Source organism: Opisthocomus hoazin, chromosome 3 (assembly GCF_030867145.1).
Source record: "Opisthocomus hoazin isolate bOpiHoa1 chromosome 3, bOpiHoa1.hap1, whole genome shotgun sequence".
Classification (NCBI taxonomy): Eukaryota; Metazoa; Chordata; class Aves; order Opisthocomiformes; family Opisthocomidae; genus Opisthocomus; species Opisthocomus hoazin.
In genome coordinates, this window is record NC_134416.1 from 92,057,071 (window position 1) to 92,077,567 (window position 20,497).

The 20,497-nt window shown below is 44.8% G+C and overlaps 1 protein-coding gene and 1 long non-coding RNA gene across 3 annotated transcripts; one reads left to right on the forward strand and one right to left on the reverse strand.

The window, feature by feature from the left end:
• Window positions 1-376: 376 nt before the first annotated feature.
• Window positions 377-13,345, reverse strand: MRS2 (magnesium transporter MRS2). Its single transcript, XM_075417071.1, has 11 exons — window positions 13,183-13,345; window positions 12,840-12,913; window positions 11,468-11,504; window positions 10,751-10,863; window positions 10,055-10,228; window positions 9,213-9,343; window positions 8,421-8,537; window positions 5,510-5,662; window positions 4,269-4,386; window positions 3,317-3,430; window positions 377-2,214 (listed from the first exon to the last, which is right to left on the reverse strand). The coding sequence occupies exons 1-11, from the start codon at window positions 13,319-13,321 to the stop codon at window positions 2,104-2,106; spliced, it is 1,281 nt and encodes a 426-aa protein (XP_075273186.1). The 5' UTR covers window positions 13,322-13,345; the 3' UTR covers window positions 377-2,103.
• Window positions 13,005-19,630, forward strand: LOC142360894 (uncharacterized). Of its 2 annotated transcripts, none has more exons than XR_012763529.1 (4): window positions 13,005-13,076; window positions 13,877-14,148; window positions 17,312-17,580; window positions 18,980-19,630. It is a non-coding gene; the product is annotated as an uncharacterized LOC142360894 (long non-coding RNA). The 2 variants fall into 2 exon arrangements; XR_012763528.1 differs by having other exon boundaries at window positions 17,312-17,568.
• The last annotated feature ends 867 nt before the right edge of the window (window positions 19,631-20,497 follow it).

Below are 20,497 nucleotides of genomic sequence, written 5' to 3' on the forward strand. Positions count from 1 at the left end.
AGGTGAGTATTAGCTGATACTTCAGGGACTTTACTTGCCCAAATAGCAGAACATGTAAAAAATAAGAAATTTAAAATCTGAACTTTATGAAAGAAGTAACTGGATGGAACTGGAAGCACAGTACTTTACAAATCTGTGGAGGCGTCAGGCAAAACGAGCAGTGTATAAGGGCAAAATAAAGTTTTTAAATGAAAATTGATGAAACCGGTATGTTCTTCCATTCTGAAGATACAGCCTCCGCTGGCTTTGGTTTTTTTCTATGTATAATCTCGGAGTAATTTTATTGCACACAAATGCATTTTGATTACTTGAAATGTAACAAACCATCAAACGCTTGCATATGTCTGTCAAGAGAAAGGCAGCCTTGTAAAAGATGTGTCTTTTTCCCAGTGCTTTTATTGTGCTGTCAGTTATGTACAGGAAAAGGAGTCAACACAGTTCACAGAAGCCTCTCTGCACAAGGGACGGAGCTTGGAAAGCTTGTCTGAAAGCTTCCCAAACAGCGGCACCAACACATTTCAGTCCTGCCCTAATGCGACTGCAACCTGGTTGAAAACATCAGCATCCGCATCCCTTCGTGCACGGGGCTTTCCTGGGGTTTGTCAGCCAAGGTGTGAGCCATTGGTTTTTCCACTGGATTGCTCAGTTTAAATGTTTTTTAGCTCTCTACCTGCTAAGCAAAAAGGCTGCAGAAAATTCAGCTAAAAAACATTACAAACCCCGTTAATTTTCTCACCTTCTCACACCTTTGATATCAGTAATTGAAATCACATACCGAGCAAGAACTGTTTGAAAATAATTGCATACAACTGATTTTAACCAAACTACACTCACATAATTCTGATTTCTGTACCTTTTTATTTCCATTTTTGACTTGTTAGTCTTGAGTAGAAATGTTTGCAGCTACACTTCCTGTCCTTTCAACCACTGCCAGTACAGCGATTCAGCTGGTAGCACCTAAGGCGCTGCTCTGTGTGTGTCACAGGGGTTACAAAGCCCCAAGCGAAAACTAAAGAGTTTGTGACCTGACTTAGAAGGATTTCACACTCCTTCTACAGGCTGAGAGAAACCAGTGGAGAACTACGCCCTCAGGGATAGGTCCTCAGAAAAAACACAGACGGTGGGCATAAGAGTTTTACTTCTTCCTGCAGTCCATCACAGGACACCAGGCTTCCCCGCCATTACACCAGCTCGGCTCCTTACTCTGCCGCAGGCTAGGCCATGCTTTGTCTTCTCTTCTTGGAGAGAAGCGGGAGAAGGGAGAGCCCAGCTGAAGAGTGACCGGCCAGCGGACTGTTGATTTCTGCCAGTGTTTGAATCGGTCCTTACGACAGCGCAAGGAGTCGCTGAGCTGCAGCTCTGAAAACACGTGTTGAAACAGCAGCAGCCAGCAAGCCCGAGCGTGCATTATCAGGAGGCTTGCTTTGCTCGTTAATAAACTGCATGCGTTTGGGGCCTAAATTAATTGCTAAGGAATACCCAGGATCAGTAGCTACATTTCCAAGCCTGTTATTGCTGACTTAAACTGAGAGAAACTATGATGTCTGGTTACTGCCAGCTTAGAGGGGATGCTTCACAAGGGATGCACGTATGTTTTTTGCTGTAGAAAATCCGTTCTCTGCCATTAAATAGGGCCTTCAAAAAATCCCTAAAAAGGCCACTTTTGGGGGGGATTTTTCTTTGATATTTGAAGTCAGATTCCTAAATCTGCAGCTCAGAACCAGAATTACTGATGAATGCTGACTGCTGTCATCCTTCAAGCTCAACGTACTGTTAAGAAAGGCCATTTCGTGAAGACGTATTTGACAGAAACACTTCAAATGAGAATGCCCAAAAAATAAGCACATGTATGCGATACAGAAAACTAATGGAACACATGGGGTGGAGGTGAGAGGACTGTGGGAAAGCACATCACTGTTTTCCCTTGTGTTTCTCTCCTTTTGTGTGTGAGCATTAAAATCTCACTATAGGTTCTTGGCACAAAATATATATTAAATTAGCAAGTTTAGAAATTCTTGCAGTTTTCAGTAAGGAAGAACAAGTGCAAGGAAAGCGTCCAAAGTCCACCCTGTAACAGCGACAGTCTCTTCGTTCCTGCTGTTCCTACTGGTTTGTTAACGTCCTTCTGCTCAGCCCAAATGCTTCTGCTTTAAGGTTGTTCTTTATCTCCACTCTTCCAGCTACTGGCTGGGATTTTTTCAAAACTGCAGGAACCTAGGCAAGATAGAAAACCGCCTGTGATTATATGAGAAGCTGCTCTATACGCAGCAGAAGGAAATAAAGCTTCACAGAGGCCCGGACCCCGATTTTTCTCCTCTTATTTTCACAACACTCTCTGGCTTCTCCCTCCCTAATCCCTTTCAGTACATTTCTCCATGGCAGAGTCGGTACTTGCTGGAGTTGGCTTTGAGCAACAATTGAGGATAATCCAGTTAGCTGTAGCCACAGTCAACAGTCCACAACAAACTACTTCCATCTGCCTCTTAGTGGCAAGGGAGGGGAGGGAAGAAGGCGAGTTTATCTGGGGCTCCCTTTCTCTGGTCACTTGTAGCAACTTAAATTTGAACCCACTGTTACAAATACTAGAGTGCAGAATAGAGTGAGACAACACAGCCCACAAGCCTTGGCAGGAAAGGGTAGTCAACATGGAAAATGACCCATACAAAATCTTACTGAAGAACAGTCTCCTTGGAAATCTTCACAGAGCTTGGTACAACAGGGCTCTACAATGCCACCAGCATCAACGTCAAAGATGGCTGGTGGGCAGGTGAGGAGCTACTACAAACTTCGGACTGGGAGTCAGGACATCACAACCATGGCGTCATTCTCCAGAGAGATGTTACAACTTGTACCCATCCTCATCGTCCTTTTATCTTTACCTTCTCTTTTACGAGACAGGGATCCAGAGTGAGTATGTGGGTGGGAGGCGGGCAGCATCCCTGATGTCCCTCACTACGAATGGACTGCTGTGGCAGCTGAGAAGGCAAATTAGGGCTGCTTCTACCATGCGCCTTGGCTTCCCTTGGGCCACCAGGTGCAAGTCAATAGGGCATCTCTCAAGTAACAGCCTGCAGCTTCACTTCTGGCAGCAGTGAGCAGTATCCTGCCACTCAAGGGCATCTCTGCCAGTGCTGGGCTTCCCACCTCATTCAATCCAGCTAGGGAGAACCTTCTCCCTTGTGAAGTCAAAGGAGCAGACACTGAGCTGAATTCCCCCATGCTCTGCAGCCCACCCCCTACGATGGCTTATTTCCAGCTTCAGGAACGAACTGTACGTGCCGAGCCCGACACAGAAACCCTAGGCAGCCATACGTACGTGAGGAGGTAGTGGAGGTTCTAGGTGCCGCCCAAGGAAGGAAAGCAAGCGCCGCCATATCAGACCGCTTCCCAGAAACATAATCCCTGTCACCAGCCAAAATATTCTGGGGTCCTACCAAGAGAATGTTCCCATTAGCCATGCAACTCTCTTTTCAGAAAAGGGATTATCCAGAGATAATACCTCACTCCCCACCAGTCTTCTCCTCCTTTATGGGAAGGGGTAAACTCTCTGCCATCAAGAGCCAAGCCCTGCCTTGGGAAAAGGGCTGTTTCATAGCAAAGCATTTCATTTAAGAATCACCCCAGTGTATTCTGTTACTGTCCCACGCAGTTTTCTTTCTTTCATCAGAAAGCCTGGAAATTCAACCCTTCTATTTAATGAATATTGACAAGAATAAGTGTTTTTTGGGGTTTTTTTTTTTTTGGTGTTTTTTTTTTGTTTGTTTGTTTGTTTTTTTTTTTTTTTCCTTTTTTCCCTGAAGATAGCATGTGTGACCGTAAATCTGTATCCCCAGTCTGGGTATAACGATGTAGCTGACAGTGGAGCGTTTCCTCTGCTGTGTTGGAAATGCCCCGCCTGTTTGCCAGATACCCTCATATCCCGAAGACAAAGCTGGGCTTTTCAGAAGAACAGCTGACCATTAAAGAAACCTGAATATTATTTTATAGTCAGTCCCGATTCAACCATAATTTTCTCTTCCTATTTATTTCTGTGAACGTTACACAGACAAAAAAGCCTGCAATACTGTGCAGTTAGCCATAAAGTAATTTGCTTACAAAAAAGTGACTGCCCTAACACATGAATCACTGGACTACATTATGTTACTTAACACACTAATAAACCTGGAGCTTTACCTACAGAAAGAATGGAGTTGTCCTGAATATAAAATGCACTCCAAGAACAAGGCCCATGTTTTATGTCACTCATAAAAGCAGCATTCATTCCTCACCTCTTCAAGAGATGACTCCAAGTTCATACCAAATGCAACTCCTATGAGTCCAAAGAGAGAGAGAGAGAAAGTCCCCATAGTCAGCTGCAAGTTCAGTCTCATCATCACATTACGGTGGCTAAAGAAGGGAGAAACATCTGTAAGGGGAACTCAGAAACCGATTTGCTGCCGAAACTCTCAAATTCCATGCAGCATGCACTAAAACCAGATAGAGGGATTCATACCAGAATTAGGCAACCCAGGGACAAAACTCGCGGAATAACAGCATGAAGAGGCTGTTGGTTTGAAATTGCTGCATCAGGATACCTCCAAGGAAGCAGGCTGTGCTTAATCATCGGCAAACTTTCCGGCATTGCTCACTTCTTAGAGGTGTGTATACACAGCATAATGGTAAATTTCCACAGAAATTCGTGTTCCGTCACCACTAACTGGCTGGAATTTATGTAGCCATATTCACAAGCAACAAAAATTTACTGTTGCTTTGCAAATAAATACAAAGTACAGCTGGTAAATGCTGCAGGCTCTAAACTTGAGCCTGTCTTGGAATTCCATATTCCAGTCTTCCCCGAAAGGATTTCTGTGGTTTCCTGATGCAGCATCCACCAACTGCTTCTGCAGATAACTCCCCAGTAAGGAGGAGGAAGAATATCAAACACTGACCTCAGAGACAGAGTGGCATGTTAACCGTTAGTGGCAAGCTAACGGTTTTTCAGTAAGGAAGCTGACGTGTAGTGAAAATGCTAGTATACAGAGAGAGAGAAAATACTCACTCCGAAGTCATTCATTCTTGTCTCACTCCAGAGAGTGATAATGCATCTTGTACTGAACACCTGAGTAGCCCAGCCAGACACTCTTATTTAAATAAGAGTTTCAGTTTTGCTGAATTAAGAGCAAACTTTCCCAAACTGAATTTTATCTTGCCCCTAAATTTGCAGACATTTCCTCTAGTGAATAACTCCCCAGAAGGATCTTGGAGAAGCTCAGTTTCTCCTGCTAGTGAAAACTGATGCCTAGCTAGAGAGGTTTTTACATATACTAATTAAGATGTCTTGTTGCTTTGCTTTATCCAATTCACTGATAAGAAAAGTGCAACGCAGCTTCTTGTGCTGTGACCGCAAGCCCATTCAAACCGTCATGAAGATGGAATTCCTCAACTCTCCTTGTAGCCACTGATCTGAGAAAGACTGAGCAGCGTTGAATTTTGCTCAGCTTTTGGCAGTCCAACAGAAAGGGTAGCTAACCTGTCCAGGTTGATGAAGATTATGCTTTCCGAGTCATCAATCAGTACTCTGAGCTCACGAGCTTCATTTGCAAGATCTTCTGCTTGTCTGTAGTAGTTCTCCAGCAGCAGCTCCATCTCCTCTGCATGGTCAATCCCAGATGTACTCTCCTCACTGTGAGCGACAATTTATATTTCTCTGGTTAGCCACATGTTGTGTAGAAGTGTGTCACTGATGTGTTACGACAAGGCACGTAAGAGTTGTGGAGAACAGCCAGTAAGAGTCCTCTTAGACACTAGATCTCAAAATCAAGTCTTTTCAGTGAGGAACTTCCATCAATACCAACACCTTAAAATATACAGCATATTTTTATATCTATCAGCTGACCGGCATAGGCAGACAGTTATTTTGAGCAAAGCAGTCAGTATCTGATGTGCTCAAAGCATGCACACCACCACAAATCTTACTTTTCCAGATATTAAAAAGTTATAAAGTTATGTAAATTTTTATTACTTATACATTTTCTATTACTATAAACGTTTATATTATTGTAAAGTTATCATAAAGTGCTGACACTTTTGGCAGGAGGTGCTTGATTTTTTGGTGCCCTCAAGTGGTGGAAGCTGGTAACGGTGCAAGCAAAAACTCCCAAGAACAAAACATAATCAAAAGTCAACAAACAAACAATTACACAGTGAAGGAGATGTTTTAGGTGTGTACGAAAATAATTTAGTCGTAACGTGTTTCAGCTATACACAGTAATTACTGCAAAACGTTCTGGGAGTATGAAGCAGCCTAAGCGTGGGCATCAAATGGAAGATGCTGCTCTTCTGTGTGAGAGACTTCCACCTCACTTCACGGCCCGACTGCTGGCGCAGCAGCAGCCTTCCCTGGACAGGTATGTGTGTTTCTGGCAGTGTACTGGATTGCTCACTGTGTAGACGAAAGCTGAGGCACCCACGATCCACAAGAGCTTGGAAACGAGCAGCAAAGCCAGGAAGACTCTTCATCATTTTTTTCTTTTGTGGTATGACCTCATTTCTCTAGAGAAACTAAACTTTTTTAAATAATCTCTTCCTGGCATTGCTGACTGCTAGACGAACCTCTCTGAAATGGTTTTCCAAGAAAATTAGTGATATGTCTTAAGAATCAACCCACGTAAGCTCCCTGGGGATGTTATTAGATCCCCTAGTTTCTCTCTACCGGGCAGAAACTTCAAGTTAGCCAGGCTGATTTTAAAGCCCTGCAGACCTTGAGGGTTTATTGCACACAGGTGAGAGGAGCTGTGGACCTGAAAGCCTTAGAGCACTATCTGCTGTACCACACATTCAGCTCAAGGTCCTATTTGACGAGTATCTTTGTATACCCACAGAGGAGCCAATGTAAAGGGAAACAACAGGCATATGAACTTGAAAATAACTGTCATCTGATCCGTTTTCATTAATTAACCTCTGTCTGTCTCATGAGTCTTTGACAATCTGCCATCCCTTCATATACAGACATGATGTCTGCCTCCGCTTTCTGGGCTCAGCTCACCATTCCTGCTGCAGATGATCCCTGATGGCACCTACAGGCCTAGCCGGGTTCCCTCCACACCTTCTCAAGCTTCCCGCGTTCATCAGACACCACACATCACCGGCATCAGTCCTGGGGCCAGAAGAGCTGTCCACAAGCTGCCAGCCTGCCCGCAGACATGCTGTTGTGGCTGTGTTTCGCAGCGTGCCCTGTGCGTGGGCTGCCTCCCAACGTCCTGCAGCGCGGCTCCAGCACCCTTTACACAACCTCCACCGCCTCTCCCACCCATCTGCCACGGTGGCATCTACAAGAAGGGCTGACCTCAGGTTTCTCCCGACGTGAGTGTAACGTGACCTCGGTATCTTCCCTAGATGTTCCCTACACGCTGTCTACCATGAGGTGAGAAGAAATTTAGCAGCGGCTTGCATTAAGCCCAAAGAAAGGCTGTGAGCAAAAGCAGGCTGAAGACCGGCCGCTGGCTCAGGAGCAGCCTTGGAATTCAGAGCCCTCCCGACACTGCTCCAGCAGATGCATTAGAAATGCAAACCACGTCCCACTTCTGGAACAGCGAATTTCTGCTGCACAATTAGACCAGGCTCTGCAGGGCAAGAAACCATCTCCTGATATCAAACCCATGCTATTAACATCCATGTGCCATGTGGTTAGGCAAAAGTATTGTTCAGCAACTTCACAAAGGACCCTGAAAGGTAGTTTTTGTTATCTTCTTTAATATAGAACATGTCTGCATGCCCAAGATCTAAACACAATTCAGCCCAACATATACTGGGATCTGATATACATGATGTTTTTGCTTTTTAGTTTCTGTTAAAGTGGCCGGTGCCACCACATGCAGTCTTTCACCAGGATTTGAGAGAGTGCAATAGGACTATTTCTACATTTACATTCTTCCTGAAATGCTGCTCTTTAGGTGCACAACAAGCTTGCCCCAGGGCCTCTTTCCTTCAGGTTCTGCTGGGGAGCCAAAAGCTAGAAGCGAGGTGTTCAGAACATCTCTAACAAAGGCAGTGTGGTGTCTGACCTATTCAAGACAAGCTTTAAAATCTGCCTCTCTGTTTTTCTGGTGAAGCTGAAGAAAACTCTCCCAGGAAGTGTTAATTTGTATTGAAAAATAACAGTTGCTTTTTCTCCTCCTATCATCCTGCTCCCATACCATGACACACTAGAGGAGGTGGCCTGCTATGCCAAGAATTACTTGAAACTGCCTAATATGACTAGCGCGAGTCCCTCTCCAAAACGGCAAACACAACCATCTCTGAAGCAGCAAGCATTAGGGATTTAAAAAATGAGACAGTCTTTTGCTTTCTGCTTTTTGGCAGGGAACACCCAGTTTAGTGTTCAGGTTCCCCTTAAACAAAACACGCATTTAAAAAAGTATGTGGTTTCAAAATATACATACAATACTTGTGGATCAGTCCATTTAGACAGACAGAGCTCTTCTATCAATTCTTCTTCATCTAAGATCTCCAGAATTGTTTCTTTGAAAACTTTCAGATCTGTTTCCAGTTCTGACAAGCTGAAGAAAGAACAGGCAAGACGTCAAGCAGCCCCCACTGGCACCAGTGCACAAACGTAATCTCTAACTGGGTCTGCCAGCCAGCACCCTCACCAGACGGAGCGGCCAGCGAGAACTTCCTCACGGGGTTCTCAGAGGTCCTTCAAAATATTATCTACAGGCCACACTTCTCTGGGGACCAGCGAACTACAGACACGCACTAGCAGGGATTCAGATGTGTCTTCTGGATATATTCGTAAGTCAGGGAAAACAAGTCCTCTGTACGCACAGCAGGAGCACGAATTTGCACTGTCCCACTGACAAGGTTCATACAGGAAGGTACGGCGTGGTCATACCAGTAACCTTCAAGCACAGGTCCAAAGGCTAATCTTGTTTTACGTTATGGGGAACATTGTCATGATGTTATTTTGTTCTCTTGGGTATTATTTTGTTCTGTCAGATGCTGTTTAAGAGCTCAGCTGTATTTCTGACAACTCGGAACAGATTTCCCTTTTTCTGCTTTTCCCCGTATCACTAGGTACCTCATACGTGGATTTTTACAGTTACATATAAGATGTACAACCCAGTATTAGAGTAACTTAGGAAATTCATGTTAGATACCACTTTTCTAACATTTCATTGCACATAATTTTCTATGGTCATCTTCTAGTCTCTTCACAGCTTACTCTTATTTACCTCTTGCCATTTTGCAGGAGAATGTGTAGTTTACTCCTATCCACAGACAAAAGCTTGGGGTCCACTAGAGCTTCCAGTGTCTCAAGGATCTGAGGCTGCAAAGTGTTAAGTCTCCCCTGCAGTTTGCTGATCTAGATAACAACATGATCCTTGATAAGAATTAAAGCAATCCCTTTAGAATGACTTGGGCAACTGACTCCTGTCTGAATAAGAATTCACAGTCATAGGCAGCGAACACGATCTGCTTTCCAACGCCCGGGAAATACCTGCTATAGGGATACCACTTACACGATAAAGCCAATGCAAAATACAGCATTTTATAGAAGTGATGTGCACTGAACTGAAACCCAGTGACAACCACGCCAATAAGGGTGACAGAGCTACAACACTATTTGTCTAGATATGTCATATTAGCATTGGCAAGCACAGATTTTTAAAGACAGCGAGAACTCATTATCTGACTCCTGCTCAAGAGGCCAAAAAACCTCTGCGCTTCTGCGTGACTTCTATTTCAGCTAAAGCACGTCTCTAGAAAGGTAGGTACTCTGACATGGTTTTCATCTGCAAAAATGATGGTGAAGCCATCACATCCTTACATAAGTTGTTCCAAAAAAGAACTCTGCAATTAGCCCTTTCTTGGGAAGGGAATGGAAACGCACATACACACAAAACCATAAAAACTAAAGCAACTAAAGCCAAAACAAAACAAAAAACTCCTACAGTAAGTGTGGAATACATATACAAATGTGCATGTACAATATTAATGCAAGAAGAAAATCATACTGTCCTTTCTATGAAGCAACAACTACCAAAACAATTTAAATAAAAACGATATAGCTCACCCGGTACTGCAGGATTGCTTCTATGGCTCGGAACTCAAAGGGCAGGGAATATGTAACTAGCTGGCCTTCCCCAGCCAGCTGAGACGCTAGGTCATTGCAGAGCCAGTGTTCCAGATTTAAATTACGATAATCTAGTATCAGAAGAAACTCTGGTGTTATGACAGCCTTCAAGAACTGAAAAAGACAGTACATGTAGGAGTCTGAAGAAAAACCTCTCTGAAGACTTCTGCCTTCTTGTGACTCTGTAGTACATTTGATAATTTAGACATTGTTAAAGACACTCTTCAAATGCCTTTCCAGGCAGGAAAACAACAGAATCTCACACTAACTGCCAACCAGTGTACTCCTCATGGCTCTGACACAGCACCGCGCCAGTGGTACGGTGAGTGAGCAGAGGCTCCTCCTAAGTCTTCATTTCTACGACAACGTTAGTAACATTTCTCCTATGCTCAATCAGGAAAATCACAGAATGGTTTGGGCTGGCAGGGACCTTAAACACCATCTAGTTCCAACCCCCTGCCACGGGCAAGGACACCTTCCACAAGACCAGGGTGCTCAAAGCCCTGTCCAGCCTGGCCTTGAACACTTCTCATAGCATGTCACAGCAAGCTGGTATTAAAAGAACCGTGCAAGGAAATGCAAGCACAAGGATAAGACGTGGTTCAGGTTTACACTCGGCTATAGGGAAACCATTACCTCCATTCTCATGATGATCCTGTTGTTCCTAGTCGCAATGCTCATTAGGTGTTGAAATCTCAGATCTCGAGCTTGAAGACCCAATTCTTGGTACAATTCTGTTTTCTTCTTTTCTATCATAAAAATATTTTTAGATGAAGACATTTAGGGGACAAGCACGTATGTTCTGAAATTACATTTTAGTGTGTTACCAAGTCCCACAAAAGAAAAAAAAGCTGCGCTATCTTTAAAACAGTTTTCCTACCACTGATTCCTCAATGTAATTTATTTTTTATGACATTTAGAAGACTGTATCTCAAGTGGAAAGACAAAAATTCTAGACATAAGTGCAAAAGTTGGCCATGACAATTAATTTCATGTCAGAAACCAAGTGACTCACTTGAGAAAGCACATGCAATCGTACAGCAAAGGAAATACAAGGCAGGGAAAGGAGCATGCTGGTCAAAAAAACAGAAAATACAAAGCAAAAATGACCTTCCTGTGAGAGACAGTATATGTTATTTTCAAAATATTACTTAAAAATATAAAAAAATTGTAACAATAATGGTGCTATGAAGACCAATAGAAGGCAGTAAAATGGAGGAAATGTTGCAACACAGTGAAGTATCCCAAAGACAATTTTCTACCCCATGTAGACTCCTACCTCAACTTCTCTGTATTGGACAAGGAAAAAAGACAAGAAACAAACAAACCAAAACAAACACAATGAAAACTCACCAAAATAGGTAGTATTTCCCTCTTTGTCAAGCTTCATCTAAAGGATTAGAAAAAAGATTTTTTTTTTTTTTTTACAGAATACTATAAAACAAGAAATCAATTTCTAAAACTGTCTGCACTTGCCCAGAAGTCAAATGGAAAACATGTTAGGCAGAAAAAACAACTTTTTATGGCCTCTCTTCACAGTTCATCCCAACTAAGAAAAATATTGCACCAAATCACTGGAGATTTCACTGTTTTTGTATACACACCAAACAAAACCAGTGTCACCTGCGTGACCATGTTCTCGTGTAAACCTTGGGCAGGAGGTGAGTTACAGAGGATCAGGCTCTTTTAGGCACAAACGGGCATCCTACATCCTGGATTACAAATTTTGCTATTTCCTCTGAAGCAATCTAAAAAATTTACAAATAGAATTTTAAAAGAGTACCACACGTTGGGTAGTTCGGCCTCGTGGCTGTGTCAGGTATGGCATTAACGTGCTATTCAGCTAGCAGTCTGGATCTAAATCCTGCTTGTCTTACCATTTGTCATTTGGATTATTCGTTTAATGCTTGTATTTCCTAGTGAAATTATTTTACTGGACAAACTGCAATGTCTGGTTTATTTGGAAAGCTTGCTGTTTTGCTCGTCAACCGTGCAGCTTAATTCCATATTACTGGCTTTAAAAATAACTCTCTGTGCATGAAATGTATCTGAGCAGACTTCTCACCAGGGGTGACACAGCCCCAGGGACCCAGCTGCGTGTGCCCTGCTGCAGAGCCACTGCCTTCCCTTCTCAATGAGGGGCCTTCACCTTCCCCCAGCTGCGCTAAAAACCTCAATCAAGCTGCTTGCAAATGGCTTTCAGACTCATTTTAAAAAACAATACACAGAGAGCACGTTTTTCCCCAAATCCTACATTTGCTTGGAATTGCAGCTAGGAAGACACAGGAATAATACTTCCAAAAGCCATCAGCAAGCCTTGACAAGCTTAACAAGAAACCTTTCAACTGTGGCACCTCCAAGAGTTGACCTGCCTTCACAGTTAAAGCAAGAACTTCCAGCAGACGCTTTATCTTAGAACAACATCTCGATGAACTCTGTATGCCATGGCTGGCCTCCAAGACAGGATACCTTAAACCAACAATTCAGAACTAGGGATGTTCTCAGAGAGATGAGCCCATCTCCTCTTACGATGCTTTAAGGAAAAAAAAAGAAAAACTAAAGGGAAAAAAAAAGAAAACTAAAGGGAAAAAACAAGAAAACTAAAGGGAAAAAAAAAGGAAAAATAAAGGGGAAAAAAAAAGGAAAAATAAAAGGAAAAAAGAAAACTAAACGGAAAAAAAGCGCGCGCCCCGCGGCTCGGCGCAGGCTGCCCTGCCCTACTCACCACGGCGAACACGGGCGCGACGCTGGCCAGAGTGGCCTGGGAGGCCTCAGTCGCGGCGTGCCGGGAAGCGCTGCCTGCAGAACGACACGACGTTTCTCCTCCCCGCACCCCCGCCGCGCCGAGCCCGCCCCAAGCCGCCTCCGGGACGCACCGGCACGGACACCCCGCCCCGCCCCCGTCAGCAGGCCCCTGCGGGCCCGGCACCCGCCCGGCGGAGGCCGCCGCCGCACCGAGCCGGTTCGGTTCCCCCTCCCTCGCTCTCTCCCCGCCCGCACGGCGAGGCCCGCCGCGGCGCCCGGGGGGAGCCCTGCCTCGCCGCCCGCAGCTCCGGCCCCGCTCTCACCGGCCCAGCGCGGCCTCCGTGCGCAGGACGGCGCGGCCGGCAGCCCCCTCTCGGCCCGCAGCCGGGTCCCGCCGCCCGCCCAGCCGCGGAGCGCGCAGCAGCTGCCCAGGCCGCGGGGGAGCAGCCCGGCGCGCAGCATGGGGGCGCGCAGGCCCCGCGCAGAGCCCCGCACGCCGCGCCTCGGCCCGGCGCCGCTCCCAGCGCGCAGCCGCGGGGAAGGAGGAGCCGGGGCGGTGGCGGGGTTAGCCCTGCCCAGCCGCGGGGCAGCGGGCCGGGCCGGGCGGGGTACGGTCACCGCTGGAAGGCGGCCTGGAGCTTGCCCTGGCCTGGCCGCTGGGTGCGGACAGAGCCGGCAACGGAGCCGGTGAGGGAGCGGCGGCTGCTGCCCGCGGCACCCAGCGTGGCCCCGCCAGCCGCGCCCCCCGCGCCGTGTGCGGGCCTGCAGCCGCGGAGGCAGGCAGAGGCGTTCGTAGCGCCCGTCAGCCTGGTGGTGCCCGGGCTTTGCCCCGCGATGGAGAGCTTACGCTTAAAACATGGGGTTTTCCCAAGTGTAGAACAGTTCTGCCCCTAGTAAAGGTCTTGCAATTGAATTTCCTTCCCTACTTGGGTGTCTGAAACAGAGAGACTGCTTGGTTGAGGTTTAAAAATTTAATCAGTAGCATACCAGCTGCCACTGTTACATATTATTTTTAAGGTGCAGCTCTCGCGCAGAGGGACAACGCTGACAGCAAGGCTGCCCGTCCTTCGTCCGGTTCTGCTGGGGCACAGAGCTACACGCTGCCCTGAACGCGGGCCTGAGGCAAGGAGGTCGTGGCCAAATCCTGCTCCCCGCCGGGCTGCCAGGTGAAGGGCAAGGGCAGACGCCGTGCCCTGCTGTCCCGCACCACCACGTCCTCGGCGTGTTTCCGTGTGCGTGTTGTGATGCGCGGAGAGAAACTCCACAGCTCACGGAGAGTTACAAAGCAGGTACGTTTATTGCAGCGCCACGTGCGAGGGGGATCACTCCTCCTCGCTTGCACACCGAGTCACAAAGCACGCACCTATTTATTACAAAATTTATCTGTGTAGGTGGGATTATTGTAATTATTTCTAGGAATAGGTGTGATTATGATAATTATTTCTAGGAATTCATTATCGTACTCCACCCCTCTTTAGCACTTGCGCAGTATTGTCTGGTGGTTGTCTGTGGGGGTCTTCTGGATGAAGGCTCGTCGTCTTCCTCGCTGTGTGCTTTCACCTTTGGCTCAAAAATTCCTGGGTTGTTCATATTGGCTGAGTCCCAAACCATAGAACCAGTTTCAGCTGGAGAGTTGCTTCTTACAGACAACAAAGTTCTGGTTACCAGTCCTTCTTTTTCTTCGTTTGTCTTGCAGGCAGTCCTTGTTAGCTACACTTGAGTTCACAGCAGCCCTTGTTAGCAAGGTTACAAAGAACAGAACTAAACTAAATGTCAGTGGTTAACTCGTACCTTCACGTAGCTGCAAAGCTAGATAACAAGATTAGAGTAAAGCTGTAACAAAATCGAACTAAACATCCATTTCCCACATCAGTTTGGATGTATGTACCTTAACGTTTGGCTGTGTACACGTTAACGTTTGGAAGAGCGTACCTTAACGTTTGGCTGTGTGCACATTAACGTTTGGATGTATGTCCGTTAATGCCCGGCTGTGTACACATTAGCACGCGTAGATGAGCGCTTGTTCAAAGCAGATCCACACGTCTGGAATCAGAAGGATGGTTTAGGCGCACTGCACAAGATAAATGGCTTCAGAAGAAAGTAATTAAATAGAAAAGCTCCTTAGTAGTTATGCACAGCACGTATGTGTAGCCTGAGGCCATCAGAGTTTTTCAGTTTCAAGGCAAGCATGCCTGAATGCGAACATTGGCCTCCTTTACACTGGGTAAAAAGCTGAGATCTACTGAAACGGAGTATTTTAGCTCCAGCTTGGGTTAGTCACAGCAGGTGGCAGTGTGTACAAGACTAAGTTAATACTCTTGGATGTCAGGCACTTAACCAAAATTTGCGAATACTACACAGCACAGAAAATACCGCAGGAGAGCAGGAAACAAACACGCACCATTGCTGGCAGCTAAGGGCAGCTTATGTCGATGCTGTATGTTTGGATTGCAAAAGCTAGGGAAGCGTCTGAAGAATATCTGCCAGAAATTTACATTTAATGAATTTGCAGTCAGTCTTACAGAGCTGGCATTTCACACTCTGCAGTAAAAAAGGGAAAAGATACTGAGCTGATCTATTTGTTTTGCTTTGTCCATCTGTTATTCTGGCTGCTTAGACAACAGAAGCGTTGGAAGTAAGATGGCATAACTTCACACCAAACATATATTGACACGAACTTTGATATGTACAATATAACAGGTCGGTGTATCGGTAAGTGTGGGTATTGTATCTCGTTATAGCTGCATTATCAGTCATCACCGTAATTGTCAGGAAGGATAGACAATAAGCAAGTATCACCTCTGTCTTTAGAGACGGAGGCAAAGCATTGGTGTGAACTGGCAGTCAGGATGAAGTGACGAAGCAGAGATAGAACGTCTAGTTTTATACTGCTGCCGACAAAAGATAACTGGAGATCTAGAGCTGCCACCTATTTATTGCAGCTCTAAATACCAACGAGCTGCTTGCTGCTTCTGCCGTACGCAGGTGTCCGATGCCCTGCCTGTCCTGCAGCGACAACCTTTGGGAGCAGTTTGCTGTATTTCATAAAAAAAAATGGGTCAAGCTCATCTGCTGTTTGTTAAAGAAGGTGACTGACACAAGTGGGCATGACGGCTGTTCTCCGTTCAGCCAGAATGAGAGGATAGCTCCCACACAGGCTTGCTTAGCCGTGGAATTGCATCCAGATCAGAAGCCGTCTGTGAGGTTGAATTACGTGAGCAGCTAGTGCCACTGTTGGCTGAACGTCAGTGCAGACAGGAGGGACTGGTCTGATTGCAGCTGGGGTACGTGGAAGGGAAAGAGCGGAAACTCCAAAGAAAAATACACAGAAAGAGAAGGAAATTGTAGGTAATATCAGAGGAGTCCTTATACACCTCCACTGAAGAAAAAGGCATATAAATGTCTGCAGAGAAATTACCTCCTAGTGTAAGATTTGTACGTTTAATCAATCCTGTTTCTATAAAAAGATGCGCCTGAACGTATTATCTGTTTCTTCTCCTACAAGAAATGCTCACAGGACCCCCATTTTATTCAAGTCAAGGAATGTTCCCTTCCCCCCCCCCAAATCCCCAACCAAACCCCAAAAAACAGATTAACAAAAAAACCCGTAAGTTAGCTTCCCGACAGTAGATGACTGTCTAGTGGATGATGAGCGCAACTGAATAAGAATAGAGAGAGAGAAGGAAAGACCTAATGGAAAACTTCAAATACATAGTATTAATACCGGGAATAATTTCTCTTATGTGAATGAATCGGGAATACTCAACTGATAATCTCAGGCACCTTGAGGAAAGGTAGCTGCAGTAACACACAATCTTTGCCTAGAAAGGATGACTGCACTTTCATTACAAGATCACATGAAAGATATTTTTCAGCTTTTTCCCTACTTGAGCTAACCACCTGAAGTTGTTTCTCCAGGGAGAACCATTTCCTCGTGTGCCTCTAAGGGTTTGCCAAAGCCTTTTCCCTGTGTCATCCTTTATCATCTCAGCTGTCTCAAGAATACTGTTAGAAAACACCTGTCTCATCGAAAGCTATTGCTTAAACTGTGACTGTCTAATGTTTTTTTTTAAGCGAATGTAATTGATCCTGGTATTCTAAGGAGTTTTTGATCTGGCAGTTGTATAAGTAGGTGAAATTGCCGTGACATGGGTTTTAAAATTTACAACTGCATCAGTACATCAGTATTGTTTCTTCCAGCTGGTGTGTGTGCGTGAGAGTTGAGCCACACGGTATTTCTGTGCTTTAAACTGTCAGTGCAGACAGTCCAATTACCCCAGAATTACAACTGGGAGTAAAGCGGCTGCTGTTGCTTTGTCTGACTTTTAGATAAGCTGCACGAAGGTGTAGTTAGTAAGTGTGATTCTCAGCACTGCATGCAAAAGTACAAGCTGAATTTCGTTCTCTGTGTTTGGAAACGTTATCCTTAACCCTTTCTGTACATTCTGTCAGTCTTTTCTTCAGCACTCGGACATGTTCCTGTCCTCATGTTTTGCTGTCATTGAGCCTTGTCAGGGACCTGCAAGAAGCTGCAAAATCTTTCCCGGTCCTGAAACGGCAGAGACCTCACAGCTCTTTGATGCTACATTGCTATGCCATGGCTCTGTTCTCATCATGTCCCCCAACTTGTGCTTGCTGCATGACCTCAGGACCGTCATGTGATCCTGACACACGACCTGACTGACGTGGCCTCATGCATTCAACCTCAAGTAAGATGAGAGGTCTGGCATTACTCCATCATAAAAAGATTATGTGTCTCTGCATTTATCTTAATTGTGTCCGTGGGTTCAGTACCTTGTCTCCTTACTGTTGAGAATGTGATAGGAGACAGCTCAGAAATGGAAACAATGAGGATGAGAGGTCAGGACCTAGAAAGGCCAGAAGGAGCAGATGCTCACAGACAAAGGCTCTGCTATCATGGGCCAGTGTTTGAGCTTTTCTTAGCTTTTGGGCAGTGGTTGTACTTAGGCAAGATGGAAAAGGTGCTGACTTTATGCTGTATTGGAAACATTCTGGTTTTTTTTTGCTGGGTTCCTATTACTGAAGAAAATACATTGTTTCAAAAAGGTTGGTCTGAAATGGTGAGCTCTGTAGCCCATGGTGGGCTGGACAGTCATAAGCGCTTTTCAGGGGCTGAATCTGAAGGTGTTGCCTTAAGAGAACAGTGAGATTCCACTGCAGCACAAGTGAAAGGGCAGAGGGCAGAAATGCAAGCAGCTGAATTTGAAAGATGAAGTCTTCAGAGGCATAGCTATTATCTATGTAAAGGTTAAACTATGGGCAAAATTCTGCATTGCAGTTCTTCAGAGTACTCAGACCGTGCTCCCAGTTTTGACAAAGATTCTTCCTGCCAGTTCTAGGCTGCTGTAAGGCTAGCAATGCGCTGATACCATTTAAGGGGTGTTTTATTGCAGTCCACAAAAGTGACTGTAACTAGCGTGGCCGTAGGTAAAGACCAACAGTATTTTGGAGTAGCACAAGTGTCGAAATGGGTGCACGAGTGAAATATTCAGTGGCTTATTCCTATGCCAAAGATGTTGTGTGATTGCAAATTGGGGCTAAGATCACCAGAAGTGGTAGAATCTGGCCCAAAACAGCAGATAGCTGATGTATCACTACTTGACTGCAGAACAGTGTGAAGGTCACCAGCATTTTTGGGTTTTGCACATAAGCATATTTTTAATGCAAATTTTCATTTCAGGTTGCAACAGTTCAATGTTAAACAGTATTAATTCGAGGATGGTAAATGCATGGCTGTCTCCTTTATTAGCTAGAAGAAAACCAGCGGCAAGTAGAGAAATTTAACTGTTAACCAGTAACAGTAGCATATTTGACTTCCTTCACCCTGAAATTGTTCTTTTTGTAATGGTTAACTGCCCTGTTGTAACACACAGCAGGGGGGGTAATTTTCCCATCAGAGGAGGTAAGATAAAAGGAAAGAAAAATTCCTTCCATCACATGTGTTGAAATCCATTTAGAAGAACAATCATTACTGTACACTAAACAATTCCAGGCAGGAAGGTTTAGACCAGTTTTAGTCTTCCAACAATCAGTGGGGAAAAGGGGCTGTTAAAGGGATTCAGATTGAATTTAAGGCATTTTCTCTTCATTTTCTCTCAGGTTTTATGGCTTTTGTACCCAAGGTGTGGCAAAAATCCAGTGAAATCAAAGTCTCTGTATTTCATTATGCAGCTTCCTGGAAAGAACAAAGCAGACGGCATTAGAAAGCACAGCCAGAAGTCATGTTCCTGGCATGCCGAAAGGGTTTGCAAGTAGAGAAAATTTATCTGCAGTCAGATTTTGTTTGGACACATCAGAGACTCATGTGTTCTTTGAATAAGCCCGCAAGATGCATGCTTGATTGATTTTTTACAATTTTTAATAATCTGAGGAGATTAAAAAAGAAAAGCCTACTATTCTGACAACACAGTATCCAAAGTTACTTCCCAAACACTGGACAGCCTGAGGATGTTTGGCTGAGAACTAGCGAGGAAAACGCAGCTTCAGGCAGATCATTTGTATATGAAGTGTTCTAAATAGTTGAAGATGAAAATGGTATCAGGATAATTACATGATCTGATATATTTATCTGTGAAATGTAAGGGAGTTTTTTGATGATGGTAGGGGCTGGATCTGGTCCTTAGCATATAAATTAGTATATCTTTTGTAAATGCTATAAATTGTTTGACTTAGGAAAGAGTGCAACATTAACACGATTTGACTTTACATAATGTTACCTGAATGACAAATGGGTTATATTACATTTTTTGTCTGTTGTTTTTCTGGTTTATTGTGTTCATGTATTTTTGTTAACAATAAATTGTGCCCAAGGATATTATTTTGATTTATCAGGCTACTGTTCATGGTGTATTTCAAATTTGCGCTTGGTTTAGTGGGGCAAGTCACTTCCGACTCTGACTAACTGTAGTTGTATAGAGAGAATTGCAAGTTTGGGCCACCTCAGCAGAAGTGATATTAGCTCTTGTGATAGATCCAAGATTCTCAAGGGAACAAATTATAACGGATTCATTCAGCCAAAGAATGACAGGAGTACTGAAAAGCTTTTAAATATTTCAGGAGTGCAAACAACTAAATAAACTTACCCAGTTACTGGGGGAATGCAGTTTAGTTTTGTGCTGCTAGTAAATTTTGCCCATTCGGATGGTAGCTTGGGGGAAAAGCACTCACTGTCCATAACACTTAAATATCATCTTGAAAATTCAGAGGGCATCATGTTAGTAGGCACATTAGAAAAAAAAAATCAATTGTCCATACATATGTGCAATTAATTTGGGTCCAAGAGCCTAATTTCATAGAATCATAGATTCATAGAATGGTTTGGGTTGGAAGTGACCTTGAAGACGATCCAGTTCCAACCCCCCTGCCATCAGCAGGGACACCTTCCATCAGACCAGGTTGCTCAGAGCTCCATCCAACCTGGTCTGCCAGGGAGGGGGCAGCCACAGCTTCTCTGGGCAACCTGGGCCAGAGCCTCACCACCCTCATGGTGAAGAATTTCTTCCTAATATCTAATCTAAATCTGCCCTCTTTTAGTTTAGAGCCATTCCCCCTCATCCTATCACTACACACCCTTGTGAAAAGCCCCTCTCCATCCTTCCCATAGGCCCCTTCAGGTGC

Excerpts from the sequence above, each read along its gene's own strand:
- MRS2 (XM_075417071.1), bottom strand. The coding sequence starts at position 13,321 with ATGCTGCGCGCCGGGCTGCTCCCCCGCGGCCTGGGCAGCTGCTGCGCG. Across the intron at positions 12,914-13,182 it reads ACGGAGGCCGCGCTGGGCCG|GCAGCGCTTCCCGGCACGCC; the intron begins GTGAGAGCGGGG and ends GTCGTTCTGCAG. Across the intron at positions 11,505-12,839 it reads TCGCGCCCGTGTTCGCCGTG|ATGAAGCTTGACAAAGAGGG; the intron begins GTGAGTAGGGCA and ends CTAATCCTTTAG.